This window comes from Erpetoichthys calabaricus, chromosome 14 (genome assembly GCF_900747795.2).
Source record: "Erpetoichthys calabaricus chromosome 14, fErpCal1.3, whole genome shotgun sequence".
NCBI classification, from domain to species: domain Eukaryota; kingdom Metazoa; phylum Chordata; class Cladistia; order Polypteriformes; family Polypteridae; genus Erpetoichthys; species Erpetoichthys calabaricus.
In genome coordinates this window covers 102,012,954-102,039,774 of record NC_041407.2, presented here as the reverse complement: position 1 = coordinate 102,039,774, position 26,821 = coordinate 102,012,954, and the positions used below count along the sequence as shown (strand labels likewise).

The 26,821-nt window shown below is 39.9% G+C and overlaps 1 protein-coding gene across 1 annotated transcript in view; it reads left to right on the top strand.

Annotated features, from left to right (window-relative positions):
* Positions 1–470: 470 nt before the first annotated feature.
* Positions 471–26,821, top strand: part of retreg3 (reticulophagy regulator family member 3) — a 31,149-nt gene continuing 4,798 nt past the window's right edge. The window contains exons 1-8 of the mRNA XM_028818636.2: positions 471–896; positions 2,727–2,833; positions 10,778–10,808; positions 11,532–11,658; positions 12,622–12,706; positions 20,502–20,639; positions 21,978–22,057; positions 24,500–24,632. Coding sequence (XP_028674469.1) covers positions 487–896; positions 2,727–2,833; positions 10,778–10,808; positions 11,532–11,658; positions 12,622–12,706; positions 20,502–20,639; positions 21,978–22,057; positions 24,500–24,632 — 1,111 coding nt within the window. The 5' untranslated portion in view covers positions 471–486. The remainder of the gene's footprint in view (positions 897–2,726; positions 2,834–10,777; positions 10,809–11,531; positions 11,659–12,621; positions 12,707–20,501; positions 20,640–21,977; positions 22,058–24,499; positions 24,633–26,821) is intronic.

Sequence of the window (26,821 nt, the reverse complement as noted above, 5' to 3'; positions counted from 1 at the left end):
AACAAGAACAGATATGTGACCCGCAGGTCATTTTATTATTTTACCCTGTTAAAAATAGCCACGGCAAATTCTCTTGGGAGTTATGGGTATGTTGTATCTTGATAATTTCATGTAACTGTACCTGTGACATTCTTTATTAAATAATTGACTCACCAGCAATACACCTTTCCTGAACCACTTTCATAAACTAAATACTTATTTCTGAATAAAACATTACAGTTGTTTCAAATAAAACATGTCTGTGAAGAAAGGATTGTATACTAGTTTATGCTAGAAAGGCCTTTTGGTAAAAGTGGAAAGCTTAATGGGAGTTATGTAATATTATAACTTCACTTCAGGGTATGCGAAGACGTATTGAGAGATCAAACTGTAAAAATTACAGCAGCCGCTTGGTGTATATGTGTGACGTCACGTCCCTAGCCACTGTCTGCACAGCGCAAGACAGTGATGTCACTTCCGCTTAAACGCACAGCACTATGCGCGTGAATGAGGTGGTCGAGTGCACTTGCGCAAGGGAGGTGCTGCTTACGTTTTAAGCACAGAGTGGTTATTTATTTATTTATTTTCGCTTCCTTTTTGTGCGTGGGAGGAGGTGTGGAAAGAGGCAGTGTTTACAAGATTAATGAAAAGATGGCGCTGGTGGGGGGAGAGGAAGAAGGAGCCCACTCGAAAACGAGCATACACCCGGCTACAACCGGCAGCGCTGCTTCTCGCAGCTCCCTCGCTTTTGGGATTGCTTCTCGGGACAGGGACACCCGCGTCCAGGAGCTTAAGGCAACGCTGGTGGAGGCACTGGGACCATACGAGCCGCTTGTCACCTACCTGCAGTCGGTGCTTGTGTGGGAGAAGCCGTTGCACAGCCTGCTACTCTACGTGGGAGTCAATGGCCTGTTTTGGTGAGCCGGTCTGCTTTTCGATAGCGATCTATTTAAGGAAGGCTTCTGTCACATAGGCGTGTGTGGCCTAAATAAATCAACCTTATCAAATTAATGTATTCTGCCCCCTTGCCTTTAGTAGTTTGTTGAGTGTTGATACTTCACCTCGGTGGATCAGCTTGACACCAAGTCGTGCATGGTGTTATTCTTTCACGTGTTGCACGAAAAGCAGTCAGGTAGATATCAGGCGAGCACAAATTATTTAATTAGATTTTAGTTACGTGTACTTTTCCTACGTTAAGTTTGAATTACTTGATCTCCGGCATGACTTTTTTTTATAACGGAAAGCCTCTGTAATATTGTGCGAAGCTGATTTCAAGGGCATGCTAAGAAAGAGTGCAAATGAGATGAATATCCTTGGTGACCAAAGGTTACAAAAACAACGTTCCAGGAATAACGGCCGAATGCCCCCCAATTCTTTAATAAACCCTTTAGTAATAATTTAGTATTTTTTTCCAAAACTAGCAGCTATAGGTTTCAGAGGTGAAATACAAAAGTGGATCTCAAATTCGTTAACTGACAGGAGACTAAGAGGAGAGCGGAGTGAGGCGATCTGGACCCTTACTTTTTCCAATTTATATTAATGATGTAGACTCTGGTTTAGTTACTAAACTTGTGATATTTTCAGATGACACTGAAATTGGAGGAATGGCAGACAATGAGGAGGCAGCAACAAGAATTAAAAAAAAAAAAAAAAACCTGGAAAATCTTCAGAACTGGGCCAGCACTTCAAAAATGCAGTTTAATGTCGAAAAGTGCTACACGTGGGCAAAAGGAACATCAATTATAAGTAAATATGAGATGGGAGATGCTGTTATACAGGAAGCAATTTCTGGAAAGGATGGTAGGGGTTTGTGTTGACTATGCGTTTCATCATCTAAGCAGTTAGAAAGGGAACTAAAATGTTCGGTTATTTCGTAAACACTTAAATATAAAACCAGGGACGTTAGACTATATAACACATCAGTGAGGCCACATCTGGAGTACTGTGTGTGGTTCTGGTCACCACACTACAACAGAAATACAGCATCAGAGAACAGCAACCAGATGCATCCTAGGACTTGTACGTTTGGCAGACAGAGAGAGTTAAACCCATTGAGTCTTGAGCAGAGGAGACTGTGTAGGGAAGCATTTCATTATGCAAAGTGTTGTGGGAATCTGAAATAATCTACAGAGACATGGAGTTGAAGCAGAACACCTTGACAACCTTTGAGAAGTATTTTTAATGAGAGAGATTGGGACAGCTTAGCTGTTAACTAAACAAACAAGCCTGATAGAATGAATGTCTCCTCTCAAAGTTCTTATGTTCTTATATAGTATTGCTGCTGGTCTATTGGATCGATTTTCAGTCTAGTCATACTTTATGTAGCGTTTGCATGTCCTCTCGGTGGTTTATGCCACATTCTAAAGTTGTGCAGCATACATTGCTGACTTCCGCGTCTGTCCCACATGTGCGAGTAAGTTTGTTTTATAAAGGGGTCCAGCTTTGTACCTTTTGAAGTTTGAAAGGACCAAATCTTCCTCAAATGGAAACATTGGGAGAGCCATGTTGCACCAAATCATAATTAATATCTTATAAATTAAGTGAAGGTTCTATGTCCTTGTCACAGGTAATGAAAAATGAAACTGATAATTGCATAGTGATTAATTCAGTTGCCCATTGTGTTATTTTTTTTGTATCAGTATAAAATTTACATTTTTTTAGTATCGTAAAGTAATTACTCATACATCTGTACTGTTAAAGATGCAATTTATGATTAGTCTTTCTGTTTCTAAATGTGTGTTTTGTAGGTTCTTTGTTCTTACCTCCTTGCGCATGATTTTTCTGCTGTCATTCAGCCTGACTGTGATAGTATGCATTGACACTTGGAAAAACAAGATATGGCCAGAATTCGGAGGTATGTCTTGGAATATGATGCATCAAGCATGAATGCAGTGCTAATTTTTGTCAATACATTTAATGTGAATGCACATAACTTTGGAAAAAAAATGTTATTTCCATGTTGAGAAAGAAAGAAAGGAATTAAAAGACACAAAGTTTTTGCTGTATAGTCTTCAACAGATGTGCAAACTAAAAGGGAAAAATCAGGTAACATGTATAGGAGGTGAAGGAGGGGACAAAGCCTGGGTATACAAAAGGAAGAAACATGAGAGTAGGTGAGAAAAAGAAAAGCTGACGTTAGTAAAGATAAAAGGAGAGATGTTGTTAAGATTTGGAGAAATACAGTAAATTCTCTCTATCTTCAGATTCTTTATCTGCAGGGTTTTTCAGGAACATAACCCCTGCAGGTAACGAGAACTGACTGTGTGATCCCAGGCTAAGAATGAGCTGAGCTTCTTCTGTTTGTCTTTGAAAAGTGTCTTTGAAGCCCTGAGAGAGAACAGAAACAGAGAGGGCAGCGTGACTAAGATCAAGGAATGTGACGTGACCTACAACAGGCTTTGTAAGGTCTTCCATCTTCTGCTAGCTGTCTCCCTGTTTCTCCTGCATAGGCAGATGGACACTTCCTACAAGAAATGCACTAGATAAGATTTTTAGACTAGTGTTGGTAAATACTGAATTTACTAGAGGGACCAGATACATGAGTGTTGTTGGTGACATGTTTTCAAGTGACACTGTGGCTCCTATATATACGCACTACCTTAATTTTGTTTGTTTGCTTGTGAATCTCTGGCTGGTGAATCAAAATTGCCTCATTATTTGGAAACCTGCAAATTGCATTCAAGTTGTTTTGGAAATGCTCAAAAATACATAACTCCAAATGCTAACACTTTCTGAAAATGCAGAAATTATGTTTTCTATAAGGATAATTACTTGGACTTGTTTTAAGACTGAGTATGTGAAATGGAGTGTCTCTAATCCTATATGTGGCCTAAAAATATATTATCGAGATAAATGTATAATATTATAAAACAAACTAACACCGATATAGTATTTACTTTTGCAGTAATTTCAGTATAAGCGAGTATCGGATAAATAATTCCAGTAACATTTTTTTGTACAGAAGCAGTGATTAATTAAACATCAGGCAATTTGCAAAATTGGTGCAACCACTGCACACTTTTACAAAGTGAATTAATTGTCATCAGACATTTTTATAAGATGCTTTCTTTAAAATCAAGTAATAAGTAAAGTGATTAAAAAAAAATATATATATATATATATATATATATATATATATGGAGAATATACAGGTGGCATGGCGGTGCTTCAAGAATCCAGCTTTCTGAATTTGGTTCCTGTGCCCAGCCATTGTCTCTGTGGTGTTGGCATGTTCTTCCCATGTCTGGATTTTTTTTTTCTGGGATTTTCCTCCAAAATCAGGTTAATTGGCAAATCCAAACTGGCCTTGTATAAGTTGAATGTCAGTGGACTCTGGGATATACTGGTACCCTGTTTAGGACCATTTCCTACCCATTGTCCAGTTGTGGCCAAGACAGGCTGTGCTCCTTAATTGGATTAAGCGGCATTGAGAGTGCTATGATAGGATATGAAACATTTCTTTGCAAAATGCAGTAAATGACATGTACACATTTTCAGAACCACTGGTATTAAAAGATGGCCATCAAGATGGAAATTACATTTTAGATAAAAATGTGCGACGCAGTGGATTCAGGAAGTACTCGGACCACTTCACTTTCTGTACACTTGGTTGTGTTATAGATTTAATGTTGTGTTATAGATTTAATTTTAAATGGATACATTTACTATTTTTGCCCATCGTTCTACACTCCATAACCCATAATGACAAAGTGAAAACCTGATTTCAGTGGATGTTTGCAGATTTATTAAAAACTGAAATTTCTCCTTCCTTGAAGTATTCAGACACTTAATTTAGTACTTTGTAACAACCCCTTTGACTGCAATTCTAGCTTTAAGTCTTCTTGGGAAAGTCTCTACAAGCTTTGCACACCTGGATTTGAGCTGTTTGTTCTATTCTTCCAGACAGATCCTCTCAAGCTCCAATAGATTGGATGGTAAGTTGTCTGTAAACTGCCACTTTAAGTTCTCTCCACATGTTTTATGGGGTTTAAGTATGGGCTTTGGCTGTGCCACACTTAAGGTCATTGTCATGTTTAAAGGTAAACCATTGCCCCAGTATGACGTTGTGTGCGCTCTAAAGCAGATTTTTTTTCAAGTACCACTTGGCATTTGGCTGCATTCATTCTTCTATCAGTTCTCCCTGTTCCACCTACTGAGAAGCACCACCACCATGCTTCACTGCAGGGATGATATTAGGGAGGTGAGAGCAGTGCCCGGTCTTTGCCAGACATTGCGCTTGAAGGTCTGCCCAAATAGTTCATTTTTTTTCCCGATCAGACCACAGAACCTTTTTTCTCATTTTCCCAGAGCCCAATACTTGCAAACTCAGAGCGAGCTGTCCTATACACGTGATTGACAGAGTGTTGCTAAGATGTTTGTCCTTCCGGTAGGTTATCCCATCACAGCAGAGGGCATCTGAACCTCTGTTAGGGTAACTATTGAGTTCTTGGTCACTTTCCTGACCAAGGCCCTTTTAGCCCAGTTACGCAGTTTGGTTGAACGGCCAACTCTAGGAAGAGTCCTACTGGTTCCAAATGTTTCTCATTTCATCATTAATAAGACCACTGTGCTGTGGGGAAGACTCAAGAGTTTTAGAAATGGTTGATCCCCTTGTCTTGGTCATACGCCTTACCCCAGTTTGGATTCCAGTCAAGTTCTACACACAACTCAACGAGAATGTAAGCAATCGGGAGTCACCTGAGCACAATTTGGATTGCCACAGTAAAGGGTCTGAATATTTCTGTGATTGAGAGTTTTCATTTTTTGATTTTTATTAAATTTGCAAGCCTTTCTAAAAATATGTTTTCACTTTGTCATTATGGGTTATTTAGTGTAGATTAAAGGACAAAAATAGCAAATATATCCATTTAAAATTAAATCTAGAGCAAAATAAAGTGTGTAGAAAATGAAGGAGTCTGAATACTTTCTGAATTCACTGTTGCCTTACTGTCCGACATGTTAAGATGTATCCTTTTATTTCATGATGCAGTAAACCGCACCAGACTCTATTGTGGGATTAAGCGCTCTATAGCGCCCCTTGAACTCTCCAGACAGACGTCCCAGACACACGTGTAAAAGCACAAGAAGATTCTGTAATAATTATTCTTCAATAAAGTGCACAAAGCTCCGCACACTCCACAATTCTCCAGTAATTAATAACAATAAAAATAATAACCAAACCTCCACTAACAGCAGCTCCGTCACACTCCCACCCAACTCCGGCTCAGTCTGCTGGGGTTTCCCAGAGTCCTTTTAAAGTCCATGACCCGGAAGTATTCCTTCTCCAGGCCAAATGCCTTCTTCAAGTATCCTGGAAGTACTGCGGACTTCCGTCCACATGACCCCAAAGTACTTCCGGGTTGACGTAACCATAATAGTCCCTGGGTTCTTGGTGAGCTCACCCTGGCGGCACCCACGGCACCCAACAGGGCTGAAGAACCGGACTCCATGTCCCATGCTGCCCAGCGGGAATCCGGGGAACTATTTCCGTCCAAGGGAGCTGCCATCTAGCGTTCCGGGGGATGTAGTGTCCTAAAAAGGCTCTCTCTTTTAGTTGAGGGACGTCCCGGCCAGACTGAAACGCCGGCCGTCCATCACACTGTATATTCTATTGGTCAATCCACACTTTCCATGTGTCCAGTTTGACAGTGTGCAGTTTCTCACAGTTAATTGGCATCAGCCAAGAGCTTCATTTAGTTTTTATGGAGTTATTTATTGATTGTTGTTGTTTTTTTCATTAGAATTGCACACACAAGTCAGTCGAGTTGTCGGCTTTTATGAGACTCCATTTATGACTTAATTGATTTTAAAAGTACATACACTCTGTACCAGTGGTATCCAGGATCAGTTCTTTTAACGCCCATGGCTGCAGGAATTTACTCTCACTAATTTCATAGTCGGTGCATCATTTTTGCTTTTAATTTATCTCTTTATTTAATTATCTGACAAATAATTCTAAGAAATTCATAAATAATTGTTTTGCTTGCCTTAGATTTAAATACTTAATTTCTTTTGCCATTATCTACTTCATTTATATTGTTTGGTAAAGCGTGTTACTTTCGTTATATCAAATTGCTTCTGATCAACAACGAGCAATGCAGAAACGGGTGCAAACATTACTGAATGCTAAAGGGAGCAATCATTTCACTGTTGTGCTCTTTAGGAAACACAACTGCTCAGTTTTAGAAAAGTGAATATGATACTGAATTAATGGCTTCTCTTTAGCTTTCTGTATTGTTTGCTTTCGGGTATAATTAAAGAAATATACCCTATAGAAAAAGGGGAATTTAAAGAGAAAATGGGATTGAAAATGTAAGAATTTCTTAGAATAAGAAAATAAAAAGAACAGCTCAAAATAGAATGGGATCAATTAAAAGTAAGAATAATTCACTGATTGTGAAATTAGTTAGAATAGGAACTTGTGAACAGAGGGGTCCTTAACGACTGAACGTATGAGTCACTGCTGTGGGCTAAAATGCATAAACTGTGTACGGAATCACCTTCACTGCACTTTAAAGAGAAACGCATACACAGTGTATTGAGATTGAGTCCTACACTGTTCATATATACATTTAATAGTGAATTAAGTGTTACAGGATTTTGCTATGTGCAAAACTGTCTAATTTAGCAGATATTAACAATTAATTAAAAGCTAAAAATATTGGCTGTGATTTTGTGAAGTTTTTATATATATATATATATATATATATATATATATATATATATAATATACACACACACTCTAGGGGGCTTTGCTCGCCAAAACTGTATCTCCCCACCTCCCCCAGCCGGCCTGCACTACGTACCTGCCACTTTGCGTCTCTGCCGCTCGCATATGTGGATTTGACGTCCACCAAACAACAAATCTTTTAATTCTAGCAGACACGCCTCTTCATTGGGAAGAAACACTACTTTTCCCCGATGGCAACGTGAATTAGATGATCTACAAGCCAAACAATATTTTTGATCTCTTTTCGCCGTTCCGTTATTTCACGGAGTAGTAATTTCTGTTTGTTTGTGCTAATGCAATCTTTACTATCATTTTTTTTGAGACTTTCAAATTTTCGTACTTCCATTATCTGTAACCTGCTCTGCATGTGTATCGCACCAACATTTTTGAATTCTTTATGATGTTCTACTTTGTCATCTACACTTTGTCTTTTATTTCCGGCCCCAGGCGTGGTAAATCTCTTGGCACAGAGTCTTGTCTCATGGGACGTGAAAGTGTCTCTCTGAAAAAGTTACGTCTTGTCCCCGGTTAAGAAGTCTTGTCTCGTCCCAGGATTTTATTTTAGTATAATAGATATTTATATAGTAGTGTCTCTGTATAGAGCAGTGCTTCTCAAACTTGGTCCTGGGGGACTCCATGTGGCTGCAGGTTTTTGTTCCAACCAGCTTCTGTTTTTAATTGGACTCCTGGGCTAATGAAGTGATCTGTTATTTCCCAAGTTCTGTGTTTTGGGAACAATATAGTGAAAAGTCAAGCAAAATGATGCCTTTTATTGGCTAACTAAAAAGATTACAATATGCAGGCTTTCGAGGCAACTCGGGCCCCTTAGCCAATCAAAGGTGTCATTTTGCTTGACTTTTCACTACATTCATAATGGCTAACACAGTACAACACCCTAGTACTGGGACCAATATAGAAATTAGAAAACTAAGTTTGCTTAGAAAAAAAAATATTAAAATGTACTAAGCAATTATATGGGAATAATGTATTTTTTTTCTTTTTAACAATATTTTCATCTTGATTTCCATTCTACTTTTCCAGGTGTTTAATTAATCCATTATTTACTAATTAGTGGGTCTGACGCTAAAGCAGTTAAAGCCTTTCATTATTCAGTGTTGTTTGCCAGCGTGTCTGCTCTGCTCACATTTGTTATTATTAAGATTCAAGGAAGGGGGAAAACTGTGCAGAGAAAGGGCAAAATATGATGAAATCAACAAAAGAGAGTTAAGCGTTTAAATCTATAGCAAAAGAAGAAATATTCCTAAATGTCTTATAAATGTAACAATCATGCTGCTGTGCTTTTCTGAACGTAGAATAGAAGAAAAAAATACCAGCTAATTAAATGAGATCAGTGCTGTCAGGTGTCACTGATTAGGAATCTGGTTGGAACGAAAACCTGCAGCCACAGTGTGCCCCCAGGGCCGAGTTTGGGAAACACTGCTATTGAGTGTATGTACTGATAAAGAATGATTTATATCCTAAAAGGGGCCTCATAAAGCTTTTTCCTGGTATTTTTGTGGAACTGCTTACTGTGTGTTTCTGAGGTTATTTTTTCCCTCTCATGTGCCTCCTACTTGTTCTTTGCTTTTCGGTTACCCTGTGTTTTTCTTGAAAACACATTCTTTTCCAATTTTATGAATTTAATTAATTTTACATTTTTAATTCATTACCTTTGGTCAGTGCATATACAAATGTGTAGCATTTTGTGAAAAAGAATAATAATAATAATAATAATTCATTATATTTACAGTATATAGCACTTTTCAAGGTACTTAATGCACTTTACACAGTGAGTGGGGAGCCACTTCAGCCACCACCAATGTGTAGCGCCCACCTGGATGATGTGATGGAAGCCGTTTTTGCACCAGAACGCTCACCGCACGTGAGCTGTTAGGTGGCAAAGTGGTCAGAGAGAAGAGCCAGTTAGAGACAGGGAATTAGTAGGGGGCCAGAATGACTAGGCCGTGGTGGAAAATTTACCCAGGTGGTACACCCTACTCTTTACAAAGGATGCCTAGGGATCTTCAATCACCACATAGAGTCAGGACCTCGTTTTTTATGTCTTATGTGAAGGACGACGCCATTTTTACAGCGCAGTGTTCCCATCACTGCTCTGGGGCTTTGGGGTCCACGTTCAAACCACAGGGTAGCCTGACTCCCCCTGCTGGCTTGCTAACACCTCTTCCAGCAGCAACTCAAGCTTTGTCTTGGTTAGTCTCCCATCCAAGTACTGGCCAGGCCTGAACATGCTGAGCTTCAGGTGGATGACCTATTTGGAAGTGCATGTGGTATGGCTGCTGAATAACACATATGTTGTGTTTTGTTAAAAAAAAGAAATTGTGAAAATTTTACCTTTTTAGCTTACACAACAAGATAATTTTCTCTTAGTTTGGTTGAAATGGTTATACAGCCTTAACATTGTAACTCATAATCTTAGCATAAATTAGTTAGGCTTTTGCCAAGTTTGTACACCTTTTGCAAATTCCACATTCATTTGTATTAGAAGCTGCATTCCTTGTGGAAGATCTGTTTTCTGTTCATGCTTAGAATTTATAATAATTTATTTTTATATACTTCATTTGAAGTATGGGATGATGCGGAGGGTTCAAATTAGTAAGCTTTTTCAGTTTGCATCATGAATCCTCTTTCATAGTCAGTAATAAGTCAGATACATGGTGAGAAGCATTACTTAATGTTTTTTTGTTGTTTTTTCATAACTATATATATATATAGATATAGATATACTGTAGATATATATGTATTGTAAAGGCCTGGGAGGTCATTGGAATTTTGCTTAATAAAACTAAATGAAATTTAGATAGATAGATACTTTATTAATCCCAAGGGGAAATTCACAAAATTTGAGCAGATGTTTCCATTTGTTCAGGTACTTAAGTTCCCCAGAAGCTGCTGCTGCTTTTTTTTATCTAAAAATTTACTCTTGCAGCTGAGTAGGTTAATTCCTTTTTTTCCTTTTGGAATTTTATTTTAAATCCCATGTTGTAGCTAAATACACGTAGTCTTATGAAAGTAAAAACTTGTTTTGATTTCTGGGTTCTTTGTTTTTAGTGAAACATCCGGAGGATCCTGAGACTGAAAGGTAAGGCAGCAATATTAAGGAGCAAATGAAAGTTATTTACTTTAATATTGCAGAGCAAGATTCAGTTTCATTTTGACATGTCTGTGGTATGCAAGTTATGAAAGTAAAAAAAAAAAAATTAACATGCTGTGCACAGCACTTCCTGTTGAAAAACAGGTGGTGACTGATAAATTCAAAAAAGTTACAGGCGTCTCCTGTTATGACCCCTGACAAGTCATGTTGGATTTTTAATTTGAAGTTTATTTAATATTACAGTGAAGGTACATAATTCCTGATTTGCACTGAATTTCTTACTGTTCATGTAATGTTGTATTACTGAATGAATGTGCAGAGTTATTTGTGCATTTGTCTTTATTCTAAATTTAAATTTTAAAAGTTATTGTAGCACAAACTATTTATATAAAGAGGACATTTTCTGAATTGTCACTCAATAATACAATCAACTGCTCATAGCTGTCCTATCTACAACAGTAATTTATTTCTTGTATAGCCCACAATGAATGCCTTAATGAGTTTTAAAGGCCCCTGCTAGGTGCAGTGTAGTTTCAACTTGGCTATATATGAATTAACACTGAAACACAGCCAAGACCGGTTGGTAACAGTATTGCAAAATCATTATTATGCAAACTGAAATGGATAGTTGTCTGTTTTTTTTTTTTTTTTGCTTATTTTGCTTCAAAATGCAACATTTTGATCAGCTTTTCTTTTCCCAAATGCCTTTAGCTGGGGTCTGGTGCATCCTGGTCTGCTAAGCATTCCGGAGCTGTGCCATCATGTTGCTGCACTGTGGGTCAGCGGAGTGTCTTTTTCAAGAAACCTGATGCTTTTCAAGCATCACAATCCAGGCAAGGTGGGCATCTGTATGAACGTATTTAAGCCTAGCATGAAACAGCCTCTTCTCCAACTGGCAAGACAACATTTATTCAGTACCTAGAAAATGAGAGGATTTAGTTTACTCAGTAGCTGAAAGGACTGAATCAATGTTGTTTAGCTAGAAATGCTTTTAATTGTTACTTTCTATAATAATAGAGCAATATGTTAGAGCAGGGTTCTCAAACTCCGGTCACAGAGGGCCACAATCTGAAGGTTTTCATTCTTACCCTGTTCTTAATTAGTGACCAGTTTTTGCTGCTAATAAACTTCTTTTGAATTAATTTTAATTGACTTGTTTTTAAAGATTTGTTTCCCACAATTTCTTCATCGTTCCTCTGAATTGCTTAATTTCTTTCCTTAAATGGCACCCAAACAGAAATGAAATGTGAAGTGAGGGAGCGAACAGAAGACCAACTAAGTCAGGGCCTCAAACTCCAACCAATTTCACTCCAAGCAGTTGCTTAATGAGGTGCCGATTCTTGTTAATTAAACTCGTTCTTTAATTCCATGGCTTTTTGCTGCTCTCATTGTGCAATAGCAGACATTTCTGAAATTGTTGATTTTTCTCTTTTCTAAGAGCAGTGTTAGAATGTTTTGTGGACCTGAGCAGATAAGTATTCCTGAGACCTTCATCTTTCTTGATTTTCAGATATTGTGTGATGGACACAGGTTTGCTGTTCATGCTTTAGCTCATGTTGTATCACACTATTGTTTGGCAGCTAATTAAGGAAAAATAAACAAGGGGTCTGAGTCTTCAAGAGCAAGTCAGTTATACTTAATTCAAAAGTTGTTAATTAGCAGCAAAAACAGGTCACTAAGTAGGAAAAGGGTGAGAATGAAAACCTGCAACCACTGGGGCCCTCCAGGAACAGAGTTTGAGAACCCTGTGTTAGAGTGAAATGTTCTCATAGTTATTCTTGGCATTTTTCTTCCACTCCAGTTCTGTCTTTTAGCCTGTGGCTTCTTCACGTTTTTGGCAGTGCTGGGCCGCTACATTTCAGGGCTGCTTCTGTCCTATGGCATGTGTAAGTATACCTGCCCTTTAAAAGTGCATTGTGGGTATCTGTTCAGTTTGTACATTTTAAAGTAATGCTGCAACCAAAAATATTATATATATGCACCGATGCCTATAACTGATACTATTAACTTGCGCATGTAATTGTGTAAATATTAAGGAGCCAAGAAATAAAAGAAAGCACAAAACTTCACTATTTAAACTACACCACATATATTTTATTAATTTGGAAACTTTGCATTACCTTCTAAGCTTTTTGTAATCAAAGAGTTTCGTTTTAGATACAAAAAACGCCCGGTTGTCACTTTGTGTTTTAATCAATGAAATGAAATGCTGAAGGTTCTCTTAATATACATAATAACTTTGGCTGATCATATTACAAGTAAATATGTTTTTTATAGACATGAAGAGTGTGTTTCTTTGCAAATACAGTACCTGATTCATCTGTTTTCAGACAGAATGAGACAGAATAAAATCCGTACTGTGCTTCATCATTGCTGCATAATGAGAAGCATTACTGGTGTAGACTTTTTCTCTTTACTATTTATGCTATTTTTTGCTTTTGTCTAAGAAAGATCACATATTTCTATCTCAGTTATTTTAATTTTCCATATCCTCAATATTAAAAATTAGTTCAGTAGTATACATCTCATTCTCACAATATATATATGATAGAGAGAGATAAAGATATGAATATATAGATATTCTTTTGAAACTGCATGTGTTAGACTTTTACAAATTTTGTGTCTTGTCGTCTTATCCATGACTGTGTAAATACATTTGAAGAATTTATTACGAATTAATTCTGTATGGTGGCGAATTAAAAAAAAAAAAAATCCTTAATCGCCAAAATATCTTAAAATAAATATGAAGCATTTTGGAACAATGTCATCAATTACTTACATAAAATGTTTTAAAATTGTCTATTGGTTGGACATAAAACCAGCATGCATATCATCAGAGAATATTGTTTCCTGTTACAGATATAAGGATTAGTTCTTTTCAAACATCAGTACACACAAGGATGCCAAAGAGATGGCATCTGGAACTGCAGGAATTGTGTGGTGCAGCGGCAGCTGCACAGGATTAATGCAGCACCGCCTGCCAAAAGTCCCTGGAAGGACCAGCCAAGTGGTAGTTTAGAGCGTATGTTTAATGAGATTGTAGATGAACATACAGTGGCATCAATGAGCTTTGTTTCAGTATTTACTGCCATACAGCTGGAAACATACCTGAGAGAGGTCATATTTTCTTATTCAGACAAACCACTTAAGTGCTGATCAGTTAAAAAAGTACGGTTCCTCACTTTGTCTCTCAGATTTCAAGGAAATCATGTAAAGAGTGAGAGATTATTTAGTGCACTGTCACATTGTAAATGAAACCTGAAACAATCTTATAGCTGAATGTGCAGGGATACTTCTATTCATTTAAAGGAATCTGCCACTTTTAAAAACGGTGGTGTAATGTATTCTATGCAGTATTACCTACTTTAAGTTATTTGTTCAATCTTGAATTATTTTATTCCAAATTATGAGTCTCATATTTGATGTTAAAAGTGAAGTTGACAGTTGATGGACATAATTAGCAAATGCAATACTCCAGCCTTCCGTTTCACCACAGTGGTATCAGTAGTCATACTCCGTCTGAGAAAAATGATATCAATCCATCCTATATATATCCCCAAACACCCAACATGAGTAGGTACAGACACAAGTATAAAAGCCAGAGGAATCTTTTTTGTTTGAAATCCTTCCACAGCAAGTGTTTCTTGCCACCATCACAAGCATATGCAATTTTCACAGAACAATAGATAGATAGATAGATAGATAGATAGATAGATAGATACTTTATTAATCCCAATGGGAAATTCACATTTTTCAGCAGCAGCATACTGATATAATAAATAATATTAAATTAAAGAATGATAATAATGCAGGTGAAAAACAGACAATAACTATGTATAATGTTAACGTTTACCCCAAATGGTGGAATTAAAGAGTCGCATAGTTTGGGGGAGGAACGATCTCCTCAATCTGTCAGTGGAGCAGGACAGTGACAGCAGTCTGTCGCTGAAGCTACTCTTCTGTCTGGAGATGATACTATTAAGTAGATGCAGTGGATTCTCCATAATTGATAGGAGCCTGCTGAGCGCCCTTCGCTCTGCCACAGATGTTAAACTGTCCAGCTTCATGCCAACAATAGAGCTTGCCTTCCTCACCAGTTTGTCCAGGCGTGAGGGGTCTTTCCTCTTAATGCTGCCTCCCCAGCACACCACTGCGTAGAAGAGGGCACTCGCCACAACTGTCTGATAGAACATCTGCAGCATCTTATTGCAGATGTTGAAGGACGCCAGCCTTCTAAGGTAGTATAACCGGCTCTGTCCTTTCTTGCACAGCGCATCAGTATTGGCAGTCCAGTCTAATTTATCATCCAGCTGCACTCCCAGATATTTATAGGTCTGCACCATCTCCACACAGTCACCTTTGATGATCACTGGGTCTATGAGGGGTCTGGGCCTCCTAAAATCCACCACCAGCTCCTTGGTTTTGCTGGTGTTCAGGTGTAGGTGGTTTGAGTCGCACCATTTAACAAAGTCATTGATTAGGTCCCTATACTCCTGATGCAGCCCACGATAGCAGTGTCATCAGCGAACTTTTGCACATGGCAGGACTCCGAGTTATATTGGAAGTCCAATGTATATAGGCTGAACAGGACCGGAGAAAGTACAGTCCCCTGTGGCGCTCCTGTGTTGCTGACCACAATGTCAGACGTGCAGTTCCCAAGACGCACATACTGAGGTCTGTCTTTAAGATAGTCCACGATCCATGCCACTTGGTATGAATCTAATCCCATCTCTGTCAGCTTGTCCCTAAGGAGCAGAGGCTGGATTGTGTTGAAGGCACTAGAGAAGTCTAGAAACATAATTCTTACAGCACCACTGCCTCTGTCCAAGTGAGAGAGGGATCGGTGTAGCATATAGATGATGGCATCCTCCGCTCCCACCTTCTCCTGATATGCAAACTGCAGAGGGTCAAGGGCGTGTTGAACCTGTGGCCTAAGGTGGTGAAGCAGCAGCCTCTCCATGGTCTTCACATGTGATGTCAGAGCAACAGGCCGAAAGTCATTCAGCTCACTAGGACGTGATACCTTTGGGACTGAGGTGATGCAAGATGTTTTCCAAAGCCTCGGGACTCTCCCCTGTTCCAGGCTCAGGTTGAAGATGCGCTGTAGAGGACCCCCCAGCTCCGATGCACAGACCTTCAGCAGTCGTGGCGATACTCCATCTGGACCCGCTGCTTTGCTGGCACGAAGTCTCCTCAGCTCTCTGCTCACTTGCGCTGTTGTAATTATGGGTGGGGATGTCTTTCCTATGCTGGTATCAGTAGAAGGATGTGTGGAGGGTGCAATACTCCGAGGTGAGAGTGAGAGTGGGTTAGGGTGGTCAAACCTGTTAAAGAAGTTGTTCACTTGGTTTGCTCTCTTCCCGTCTCTCTCGATGGTGGTACCCCGCTTCGAGCTGCAGCCAGTGATGATCTTCATCCCATCCCACACTTCCTTCATGCTGTTATTCTGCAACTTCTGCTCCAGCTTTCTCCTGTACTGCTCTTTCGCCACCCTGAGCTGGACTCGGAGTTCCTTCTGCACACGCTTGAGCTCATGCTGATCACCGTCTTTAAAAGTCCTTTTCTTCTGGTTCAAAAGGCCCTTGATGTCACTTGTAATCCATGGCTTGTTGTTAGCATAGCAGCGTACAGTTCTTACTGGAACTACAATGTCCATACAGAAGTTGATGTAGTCAGTAGTGCAGTCAACAACTTCCTCAATGTTCCCACTATGAGATCCCTGCAGGATATCCCAGTCTGTAGTTCCAAAACATTCTCTCAGAGTATTCTCAGCCTCCGGGGCCCACTTCCTGAATGATCGTGTTGTTACAGGTAGGACTCTCACTTTTGGTTTATAGTGAGGCTGAAGCAGAACCAGGTTATGATCTGCTTTCCCAAGCGCAGGCAGCAGGGTGGCGCTGTATGCGTCTTTAACGTTTGCATACAGTAAATCAATAGTCTTATTTCCCTGGGTGTTACAGTCCACATACTGGGAGAATGCAGGTAATGTTTTGTCCAGCGTCACATGGTTAAAGTCTCCAGCGATTAGCACAAGCGCCTCAGGGTGCTGCGTTTGTAACTTAGCAACAGCAGAATGGATGATGTCACTCGCTGACTCCACGTCCGCCCGAGGAGGGATGTACACGATGACAACAATGACATGTCCAAACTCTCTGGGCCAGTAGTAGGGACGTAAACTTATGGCCAACAGTTTGATATCCCTGCAGCAAGTGGAGATTTTTGACGTTAACGTGTCCAGAGTTACACCACCGTGTATTAACATAGAGAGCGACACAGCACACATACAGCACAACTCTGTCTTTTGTTCTCTCAGTCACTGCCTCCTCCACTCCTCCTCACAAGTCTTGTCCACCTTCCTCCCATCTCTCTTGATGCGAGGCAGGCAGCTCCTTTTATCTAGCACCTGTCTGTCCTTCTTATCTTCTTTACTCGTTGTCTGAAAGCACTTCCGGGTGAGGCAAAGTCCCATGAAGTAGGGCTCCCCAGTCCCTTCAGCACTCCCTGCCGGCACTCACAGAACCCAACAGGGCTGAGTCGAAAAAGTCCATAACCCATACTGCTGTGTGGAAATCTGAAGCACCACTATAATCCAGGGGGGATGCCATCTAGCGCTCTGGGGGAGTGGTGCTTTCATCCCGAGGGCATCGTGGCCGGGTAAGGACGCATCCCATCCCTCAGTAATTATTTATATATTATATATATAAAAAACTGTATAGTACAATACCTCTTAACTGGCCTCGCATTAACCGGCCTGTTAAAATATAAAATACAAAAAAAAATTTTTTTAATCCTGAGTTCTTCTTTATATTATATGTATGTAGCTTCCTTCTTTCCTGGAAGGTGAGAGGGGTCCTACTTTGAGAGTGATTTCCGTTTACATATTTCTTTATGAATTTTCCACAGTGCCGCCTTCTTTCTACCTCGCGGCTCTCCAGCTTCTCCCATCGGGCTTTGCAACAGGGGAGTCGCCCTACCCGCAGGTGCAGCTGCCTTCCACACTGGTCCTGTAGCCCTCCGATCCATGGTTACGTCGGGCTCCATCTGGACTGAGACTTGGGTTCTTTCCCCAGCGGCCAGGGTGCTCGTGCTGGGGCTAAACCAGCCCAAAGACTCCACGACTGCAGCTGCCTTCCACACTGGTCCTGTAGCCCCTCCGATCCATGGTTACATCGGGCTCCATCTGGACTGAGATTTGGGTCCTTTCCCCAGCGGCCAGGGCGTTCACGCTGGCGCTAAACCAGCCCAAAGACTCCACGACTGCAGCTGCCTTTCGATGGCCAGTCGTCTTCAATACCCGTCACTCAAGCTCTGTGATCGCTCAGCTGGAGCGAACGCTTTCTACAACCCCACCGAGTGTCGGCCAAACACTCATCTTCAAGGGTTCACCTCCCAGCTGCCTGCCTTTGCTCCATCAAATCTGCTTTCGCTCGCTCGCTCTCCTGCACCAGCTTTCCTCTATCTGCTTCCTTCTACATTAACCTCCCGTTCTTTCCTGTTCTCCCCCTAGCCGCCTCGCGCTTCTGTTTATCACAGGGACGTGGATCAGATGTGGCAATTAGCAGTTCCAGGGAACAATTATGGATGCAGACGACTCCTCACCTGTGCGCTTAAGCTAGGATTGCCCGCATCACAAATTCCCCGGGAACCGATCAGCCACACATACTCGCTAAGGCGCAAGTGCGGCGATTATTTATTTAAAAAGTGGCCTTTTTGACTTGAGCTGTGGACCCGCTACACCACACTGTCCAGTCGTTGCACGAGAAAAAAAACCCGCGTGCGAAATCGTGGATGAAGCCTTGTGGATATGGTTTCTTCAGGAATGTCGAAGAGGTACAGTACATACCTTAGAAATATTTTTCTACATGAAAATAGGTATGCGTCGGATTAACTGGCCATGGGTCCAAGTCCCGAGGTGGCCGGTTAAGAGGGATTGTACTGTGTGTATGTATATATATATATATATATATATATATATATATATACTGTGAATAAGGTGCTATATAAGCGTCCGACCTGGCACAGATTCACACTGAGGCATGTATAAATTGAACACAAATCTTTTTTTTTTTCTTCAGCCGTGGGGCACGTCTTCCCCGTGTCCTACAGGCCCAACACAGTCCCACAAGCACTTAACACAACACAAATAAATCTATTTCTTCACCTGTTGGGCACGTCTTCCCCGTGAACCCCACAGATATAACACAGTCCCAAAGTACCTCTTTCTCAAGACAGCAATTCTTCCGTTGGCACAACCACTCCTCCCAGGCACCTCGTCCTCTTCCTCTCAGGCACCTCTTCCTCCCGATTCTGGCCCTGAGTGGTGGTTGCTGGCCTCTTTTATGGCCCTCCCGGGAGTGCTCTTGGTGCTTGCTCACCTGTTCCCAATTGCATTCCCGTGTGGGGCCCATGATTAGACCAGCTGGGCTTAACTATCTCTGCCTCGCCCCCTGGCGGCCATCCCAGGTCCCCACAGGGTTGGGAAGAACTGCATCTCCCATGAAACCCTGTGGGAAACTGAGGCATCATCAACCAGGGAGGCTGCCACCAAGTGTCCCGGGGGAGGTATTGAGGAGTCCATGGCTGCTTCCCCAGAATACATGTAGAAAGGACGTCCTGGCCGGGCATGAACCCTGGCCATCCTCCACAATACACACAAATATTAAAAATGTATGTGTTTTTTTTTTTTCTTGCTCTATGTAGTTTGTAGTAGTGGATGAGAAATATTTTTAATTTCATGTTTTTGTTGAGAACAAATGTAGCATTTCTGATAGAACAGATAACTAACACTGGACAATAGCAAAATATATGAAAACGTCCATGAAAAAATCTTGGCTTACTCGTGTCCTAGAATCCACATGCCAAGTCATCCAGTCCTGTACACATAATGTGCAAAATGAATGTATTGTTTTGCTAAAATATTGTCAAATATATCTGGAATTTGAAAGTAGTCCACAAACAGGAAGCCCCATCATACAGTTTTATGCTTTTGAATTGAAGACCTGCCTCTTTCATTGGTGAAAAGTCCTGTCTTCAGTTCAAAAGCATGACACCGAGTAAAGGGGCTTTCTGTTTGTGGATTACTTTAATTTTTCCTGAGTTGTTTGATAATATTATAGCAAAGAATACATGTGTTTTGCATTTTGTGAGTATAGAGCTAGAAGACTTGACTTGTGGTTTATGTAACATGAGATTTTTTAAGGACATTTTTTGTAGAGTTTTCTGTTGTAAAGCATTAGCCACCATTGGGTCTCATTCTGTCAAAAGTGTTGTTATGTCCATTCTCCACGAAAAGAGGAGATTCAAAAGTTTTCTCTGCCATCACTACAAATTACATGAAGTAAGGAACATGTAAAAATATTCCTTTATATTCCCCATAGTAGTAGACTTGTTCCTTTCAGTTTTAACAGTCTACCTCCACTCTACTCCTGTGGTGCTGAAAATGTTCTGTGAGGGTTTGTTACCTTGTTGGTCGACTTGCCTAGTGTTGTAATAAATAAAATATAAGGATGCTGTTCTCTGTGTGGCATTTTTTGTAATTAATCAAAAAAGATTTAGTGCTCCAATCCATTCTACTTGTAATTAACTACACTAGTAGTTGGATATAACTTTATATTTATACCTCTTTATTTCATTTGAGTAATTGAGTACTTGTATGTTTGTTCATTTTTTTTCTTTTCTCAGTACTTGCTTTATTGCTGTGCCCTTTGGCAATGTATCACAAAGTGGGCCAGAAAATCCATGCTTGGCTGGAACCTGCTCTTCTGAGGTTTGACTTCAGTGTTCGAGGTTACATGATGACAAAACAGAAGGAGAGACAAAGTATGTTTACGTGCATCCCTGCCATACCTGTTCTGCTATCAATGTAGTGGCACATGTTACTCATAAAGTGATTGTAGTTTTACATAATTTAATATTGTAGGGATATTGGAAAAGGTTCACGCATTTTCAAGCCACCGATGAAGCTAGTGTTATGTGGGCTTTTTTTTTTTAAATATGAAAACACCTCGGATTTAAAGCAAAGCAAAGCCCCCATTGTATTTTTCTTACTATATAAAGTGACCTGCTAATAAAGAAGTTTGATTGACCTAATAAAATTGGCAGGTGTGTCCATGAGTGTGAGCCTTTCATCCTGGATTACATATTGACTTGTGCCCATTGCTACTTGCGTATGCTCTATCACTACACAGTTTGAAAATAAATGTCAGTTACTGTTCATAAACCGCGCCTGAAAAGGAACGCTTTGCTAGAAGTTTTTGGTTCGTATCTCCTACACAATCTTGGCTTGACTGGGTCTTATTTTGCATAAGTAAAAGTATTGCAGCAAGTGACTGATGCAGCACAGAAACCCGCCCTGAAATCTAAGATATAGCACATTTCACAAAGATTTTATCCTTAGGCTTAGGGCTCTTCTACAGCAAAATTGATTGTGTACTTCTTATAACGATAATTATTGTTCCAGGTAAAATCAGTGCAAAAATCCCACTTTAAAAGGTGTAGTGCCTCCCATTTTGTATACTCAGGTTTTCTTCTTTGTGTAGTATGGTCATGACAGTTTATCTGTGACACAAGTAAGTCGACTGAAGAGTTTGGCTGTCTAATTTTTCCCACCTGAACTTGGTTGTCTGCCTTCTCTGCTGGGCACTTTTCCTTGCACAGTGTATATCGAACAGAAGGCAACACATTTCTACAAGTAATAATGCAGCATAGCTGTCTTCTGCATTCCAATAAGATCCCTCAAGATTCCTGTCTTGGATCTAGGCTTCACCCTCATTTCTTGAGTATATTTTTTTAGATAGAGATGTGTAAGCCTGGTTATGTTTTTTGTGTCCAGTACTACCTGGATAGACCCAGGCTCCTAGAACGCTGTACATGGGACAGCTGCTTCAAGGAGTCTTATCAGAAATTCGCTTTACTATGCACGTTGCCCCAATTTTTTTTATTAGATTTGTTCAAAATGATTTATCATGCTTATTTGCTGCCTTCTGCCAGTATCTTTTTCAAAATGAACATTAATTCAGTGTAATTTTTATTTTACATTTTATGTTGAAAAGGATGAGACTTGATGTGTATATAGCTACTCTATGTTTGGATGCATCACTGATTTTTACTGAATTCTTTTCAGAACAGTAACTCCTTTCTTCTTGTCTATTCACGCAGTGCTAAACAAAGGTTATACACAAGGGTCCATGGTAGAAGGCAGTGACAGTGAGGAGGAGCTAGCTGCATTTTGTCCCAAGGTAATCAAATGAACTGAGAGAGACCTGAAAGACTTGAGTGCCTAATCTTGACATTATTCCATACAGACAGATGGTGCTCTGCAGTTTTATCCACTGAAATGCAAGCAAGACACCCTTGGGTTCTGATTGTTGGATTTTACATATAATGTACTTTAAGTCAAAGCTCTATTGTTGTCATTTGCTCTTATAATGTTGACACAGAAGATGGTGACTGATACCCATTAACCAAGGACTATGTTTTCAGTTATCTGTGGAAAGCCTGACCTAATAGAACCTGTATTGGAGTATGGTTTGGTGGGGGGTAGGGGTTTGTACATTTGACCTGTTATAATTTTAGAATATTAGAACAATCTGGAAGAGTTCAGGCCATTCAGCCTAAAAAAGCTCGCTAGTCCTATTTATTTAATTCTTCTAAAAAAATATTAACTTTAGTTTAGAAAGTCCCTAAATTCTTACTGTCTACCATACTAGCTTATTCCAAGTGTCTGTGGTTCTTTGTGTAAAGAAAACCTTCCTAATGTTTTTGTGAAATTTCCCCTTAACAAGTTTCCAACTGTGTGCCCGTGTTCTTGATGAACTCATTTTAAAGTCACAGTCTCGTTCCACTGGACTAATTCACTTCATAATTTTAAACACTTCGATCATGCCTTCTCTTAATCTTGTTTTGCTTAAACTGTAAAGGCTCGGCTCTTTTAATCTTTCTTCATAATTCATCCCCTGTAGTCCAGGAATGAGCCTAGTCGCTCTCCTTTGTACTTTTTCTAGTGCTGCTATATCCTTTTTGTAGCCTGGAGACCAAAGCTGCACCCAGGAATCCAGATGAGACCTCACCAGTGCATTATAAAGCTTGAGCAGAACCTCCTGTGACTTGTACGCCACACATCAGGGTGCTATATAACCTGACATTCTGTTTGCCTTTTTATTGGTTTCCAAACACTGTCTGCCAGTTGATAAAGTCAAGTCTACTAAGACTCCTAAATCCTTCTCATAAGGTGTACTCTTGATTTTCAGACCTCCTATTGTGTATTCAAACCTAACATTTATGGTAGATATGGACTTCTTTTCCCAGCTATTTTGAAGAGACTTGTGGTCTAAATATTTCATATGATATTTACAAAAAATGTGATTGGATTTCTATACAAACTAAATAGTATTTTATAATAGGCATCCTCCTGTTTTGAAAGACAACAGAAGAAGTGCAAAATGGTTTGCTCAGTCCATTGTTGAGCTGCAGGATTTACAATGACTGTAAGGCCTGATTTTTTTTTTTTTGAATGGCAGACCTTGCTGCATATCACACTGATGAAAGTGAGGATAGGATCTGCATGGATGGTCTTCTGGTTTCTGCAGTCCCTGTTTTCTTCCCATAGTCTGCCTCTCCTCACCTCACTCATCATGCCAGCATTAATGGCCTACTTCCATTTACTGCAGTCTGATGTAGTGGTTTCCCATGCTAATGGTTCGATATTACATGCCTTCCTGTCATGTTTTCATGCTTCTTTATAACTTAGGGTTGGCGTTCCAACATTTCTGAAACCTTTGGCCAGTTCCCCATACAGGATGTCTTTAGGTATACAACCATATGCTGTTCGGTGAATGTAGCCGAGCCACTGTAGGCGGCATTTGGTAACCAAAGCAAACATGCTTGGAAGGCCTACCTTCTCCAGAACAGCAGAGGATGAGGTGTATAGGTTAATTTATAATAATAATTAATTTTATTTATAGAGTGCTTATCTAACCTACGTGAAGCACTTTACATAGACAGTGGGGAACCACTTCAATCATCATCAATATGTAGCATCCACCTGGATGATGTGACAACAACCATTCTTGAGCCAGTACTTTCGCCACACATTAGCTGTTAGGCGGTGAAAGGGTGAGAAGAATAGTTAGCCAAAAAGGAGCAGGAGATGATTAGGGAGACAGAATGACCAGACTGTAGTAGGCAATTTCGCCAGGACGTTGGGGAAACACCCTACTCCTTTCTGTAGATGCCCAGGGATCTTTTATCACCACAGAGAATCGGGACCTCTGTTGTACGTGTCAACCGAAGGACAGTGCCAGTTTTTACACCACAGTGTCCTGGCACTGCACTAGACAGAGTAGATGCCCCCTTCTAGCCTAAACAACATCTCTTTTCCTATGTCTTCTCCCATCCAAGTACTGGCTGGGACCAAACATGCTTAGCTTCACGTGCTTTCTTGTTCTGAAGCACAGGAGGTATGGCAATTACATATACCTCATGCATATGATAAACCGCATTTAATTTCATACCCTGAAATTGTATAAATTGGGATTATCTGTATTTATTGATTGTCAACAGTTTTGCAAGTGGTTACTTGAAGTAAACGTCATTTTGATTGTTGTGTCACAACAGTTCACACATACTGTCTAACATCCTTGTTTATACTGATGCTCTTCCCAACTTTGTTTTTGATGCAGCTCGATGATACAGGCTTGGCCAAAGAGTTGGCAATCACAGACTCTGAGCACTCCGATGCAGAGGTGTCCTACACAGATAATGGTACTTTCAACCTATCTCGTGGCCAGACACCACTCACTGAAGGCTCTGAAGGTAAGTCTGCATTACTCTGCAGTATGGGATCAATATTGCATTACTTCTATCCATTTCAGTTTATTCTTTTTTTAGCATTCTTCATAGGGTACAGGCCCCCAGCCCATTCACATATTTACAATTTTTGAATGCCTAAACAACACTCATCAGTTGTTAAAGGCAAGGAGGTCAAACTCGGATACTGGGAGACTGCTGGTTTTCATTCCAGCTAACTTAATTAGTAACCAGTAATTACTGCTGCTTATAGAACAGGCTTCTCTTGCCATAGTATTAATTACATTGCTGTTTAAAATTCAGAATTTTTGATTGTTTCTTTTTTCCTTAACTGGCAGCCCAACAATAGTGAGATGCAAAAAAGTGAGCCCACAAGGGACCACCTAACTTCATCTCATTTATACCTATGTCTCCTTCATATTGATATACTGTTTTAGTAAAAGGTTATAAAAGAAAAAGTGAAGGCCCAAGTACTATTGATCTGTTCTACTTCACAAAACATCACAATTGTATTCCCAAAAAGGACAATTCGACACAATGGCAGAGATTACTGACCAGCTGTTAAATAATGTGTTTCATTAACATCAAGAATTGACAGTAACACTATAGTTTAGGTAATGAAAAAATGTATCTATTACTCATACTGTTTGGTCTTGACACTGACAAAGCATCAGTGGAGTGGTTATTCTCTGTTTTAGTGTGGCATATCGCAAGCCTTGATGATACTCTGGTAAAATTACTTGTGAGTATGAAGAATTCACAGATCTGATAGTAATGCATTATGAAACGAGAGACACCAAAACAAAAGTTGAGCTAGGGTGCCGTTCAATGTCATATAAAACTATGTAAATAAATATATCAGCGTTGACATGTTTAGGTGGCTTTCTTCACAAAAATATGTTCCACTTGGAAGCTATATCTAGGCCGATGAGGACTTTCTAGGTTAGGTGGCTTATATATGGAGACGGAAACGGAAGGGGAGGATTGGCTGGTGTTCAGGTGGAATTGACATTATAGGTCTTCCATATTGTTCTCCTTTACTATAACGCAAACAGAAATTGCATTAGTGGCAGTGGTAGAGTCACATCAGATCCTTCCCTGTATTACTATTCAACCCCAGACTCATGAAACACGCCTGATGTTCACATGCATTACAGTATGCAATATGAAGAGAACCATTTCTCACTTAAGCCACCTCTGACCATTCCAAAATAAAGGTATTTTAGTAGGCCACTTTACTTATTCTTTTTAAGTGTTATTAAAACCAAATAGAAGCCTTTGTTAAGGTCTTGTTACAGAACAGTATATGAGAAATAAGTGCGTCTTGCAGTACTTAAAAGTGTTACCAAATTGACTTCTTTTATTTTTTACTAGCCGTCCCCTGCGGCTTCACCCGCATAGAAGTGAAACAGGACGGTGAGGAGGGCCCTGCCTGGCTCCCCACTCTTGACGTCACACTTGCGCCTCCCCTTGGCCTGCAGCCTCTGTCTCGGATTAGCACAAATATATCGCTTCTGCAAGTGAACTATGATTCTTAGTGCAATGACAGAAGTTGCAAAATCAACCGGAATGTTCAAGCAAATTCTAGGAAAAAAAAGTCCAATCTAAATCCGATGAGTAGTTCTCTTGTTTGCAAGCTAAGTGGATGTAAAATACTCCCCAAGGCTGGCGCATGACTGAGGAGGGCCCTGCCCCCAACTCCTCGGTCCACTGCGTTTTTCTCAGAATCGCGCAAATAAATCGCTACCGCAAGCAAACTATGATATTTAGTGCAATTAAAGAAGTCACAAAATCAACAGGAATGTTCAAGCAAATTATAGAAAAAAACAGATCTAAATCTGTTAAGTAGTTCTCTCGTGAAAAGCAGACAGGCAGACGTTGGATTTTATATACAGTACTGTGCAAAAGTTTTAGGCAGGTGTGAAAAAATGCTGTAAACAAAGAATACTTTCAGTAAAATAAATAATAATTGTTTATTGTTATCAATTTACAAAATGCAAAGTGAGCGAACAAAAGAAAAATCTAAATCAAATCAATATTTGGTGTTACTACCTTTTACCTTCAAACCAGCATCAATTCTTATAGGTATTTTGTAGGATTCTATTCAGGTGTATGATCAACCAATTCTACCAAACAGGTGCTAATGATCATCAATGTCACACGTAGGTTGAAACACAGTCATTAACTGAAACAAA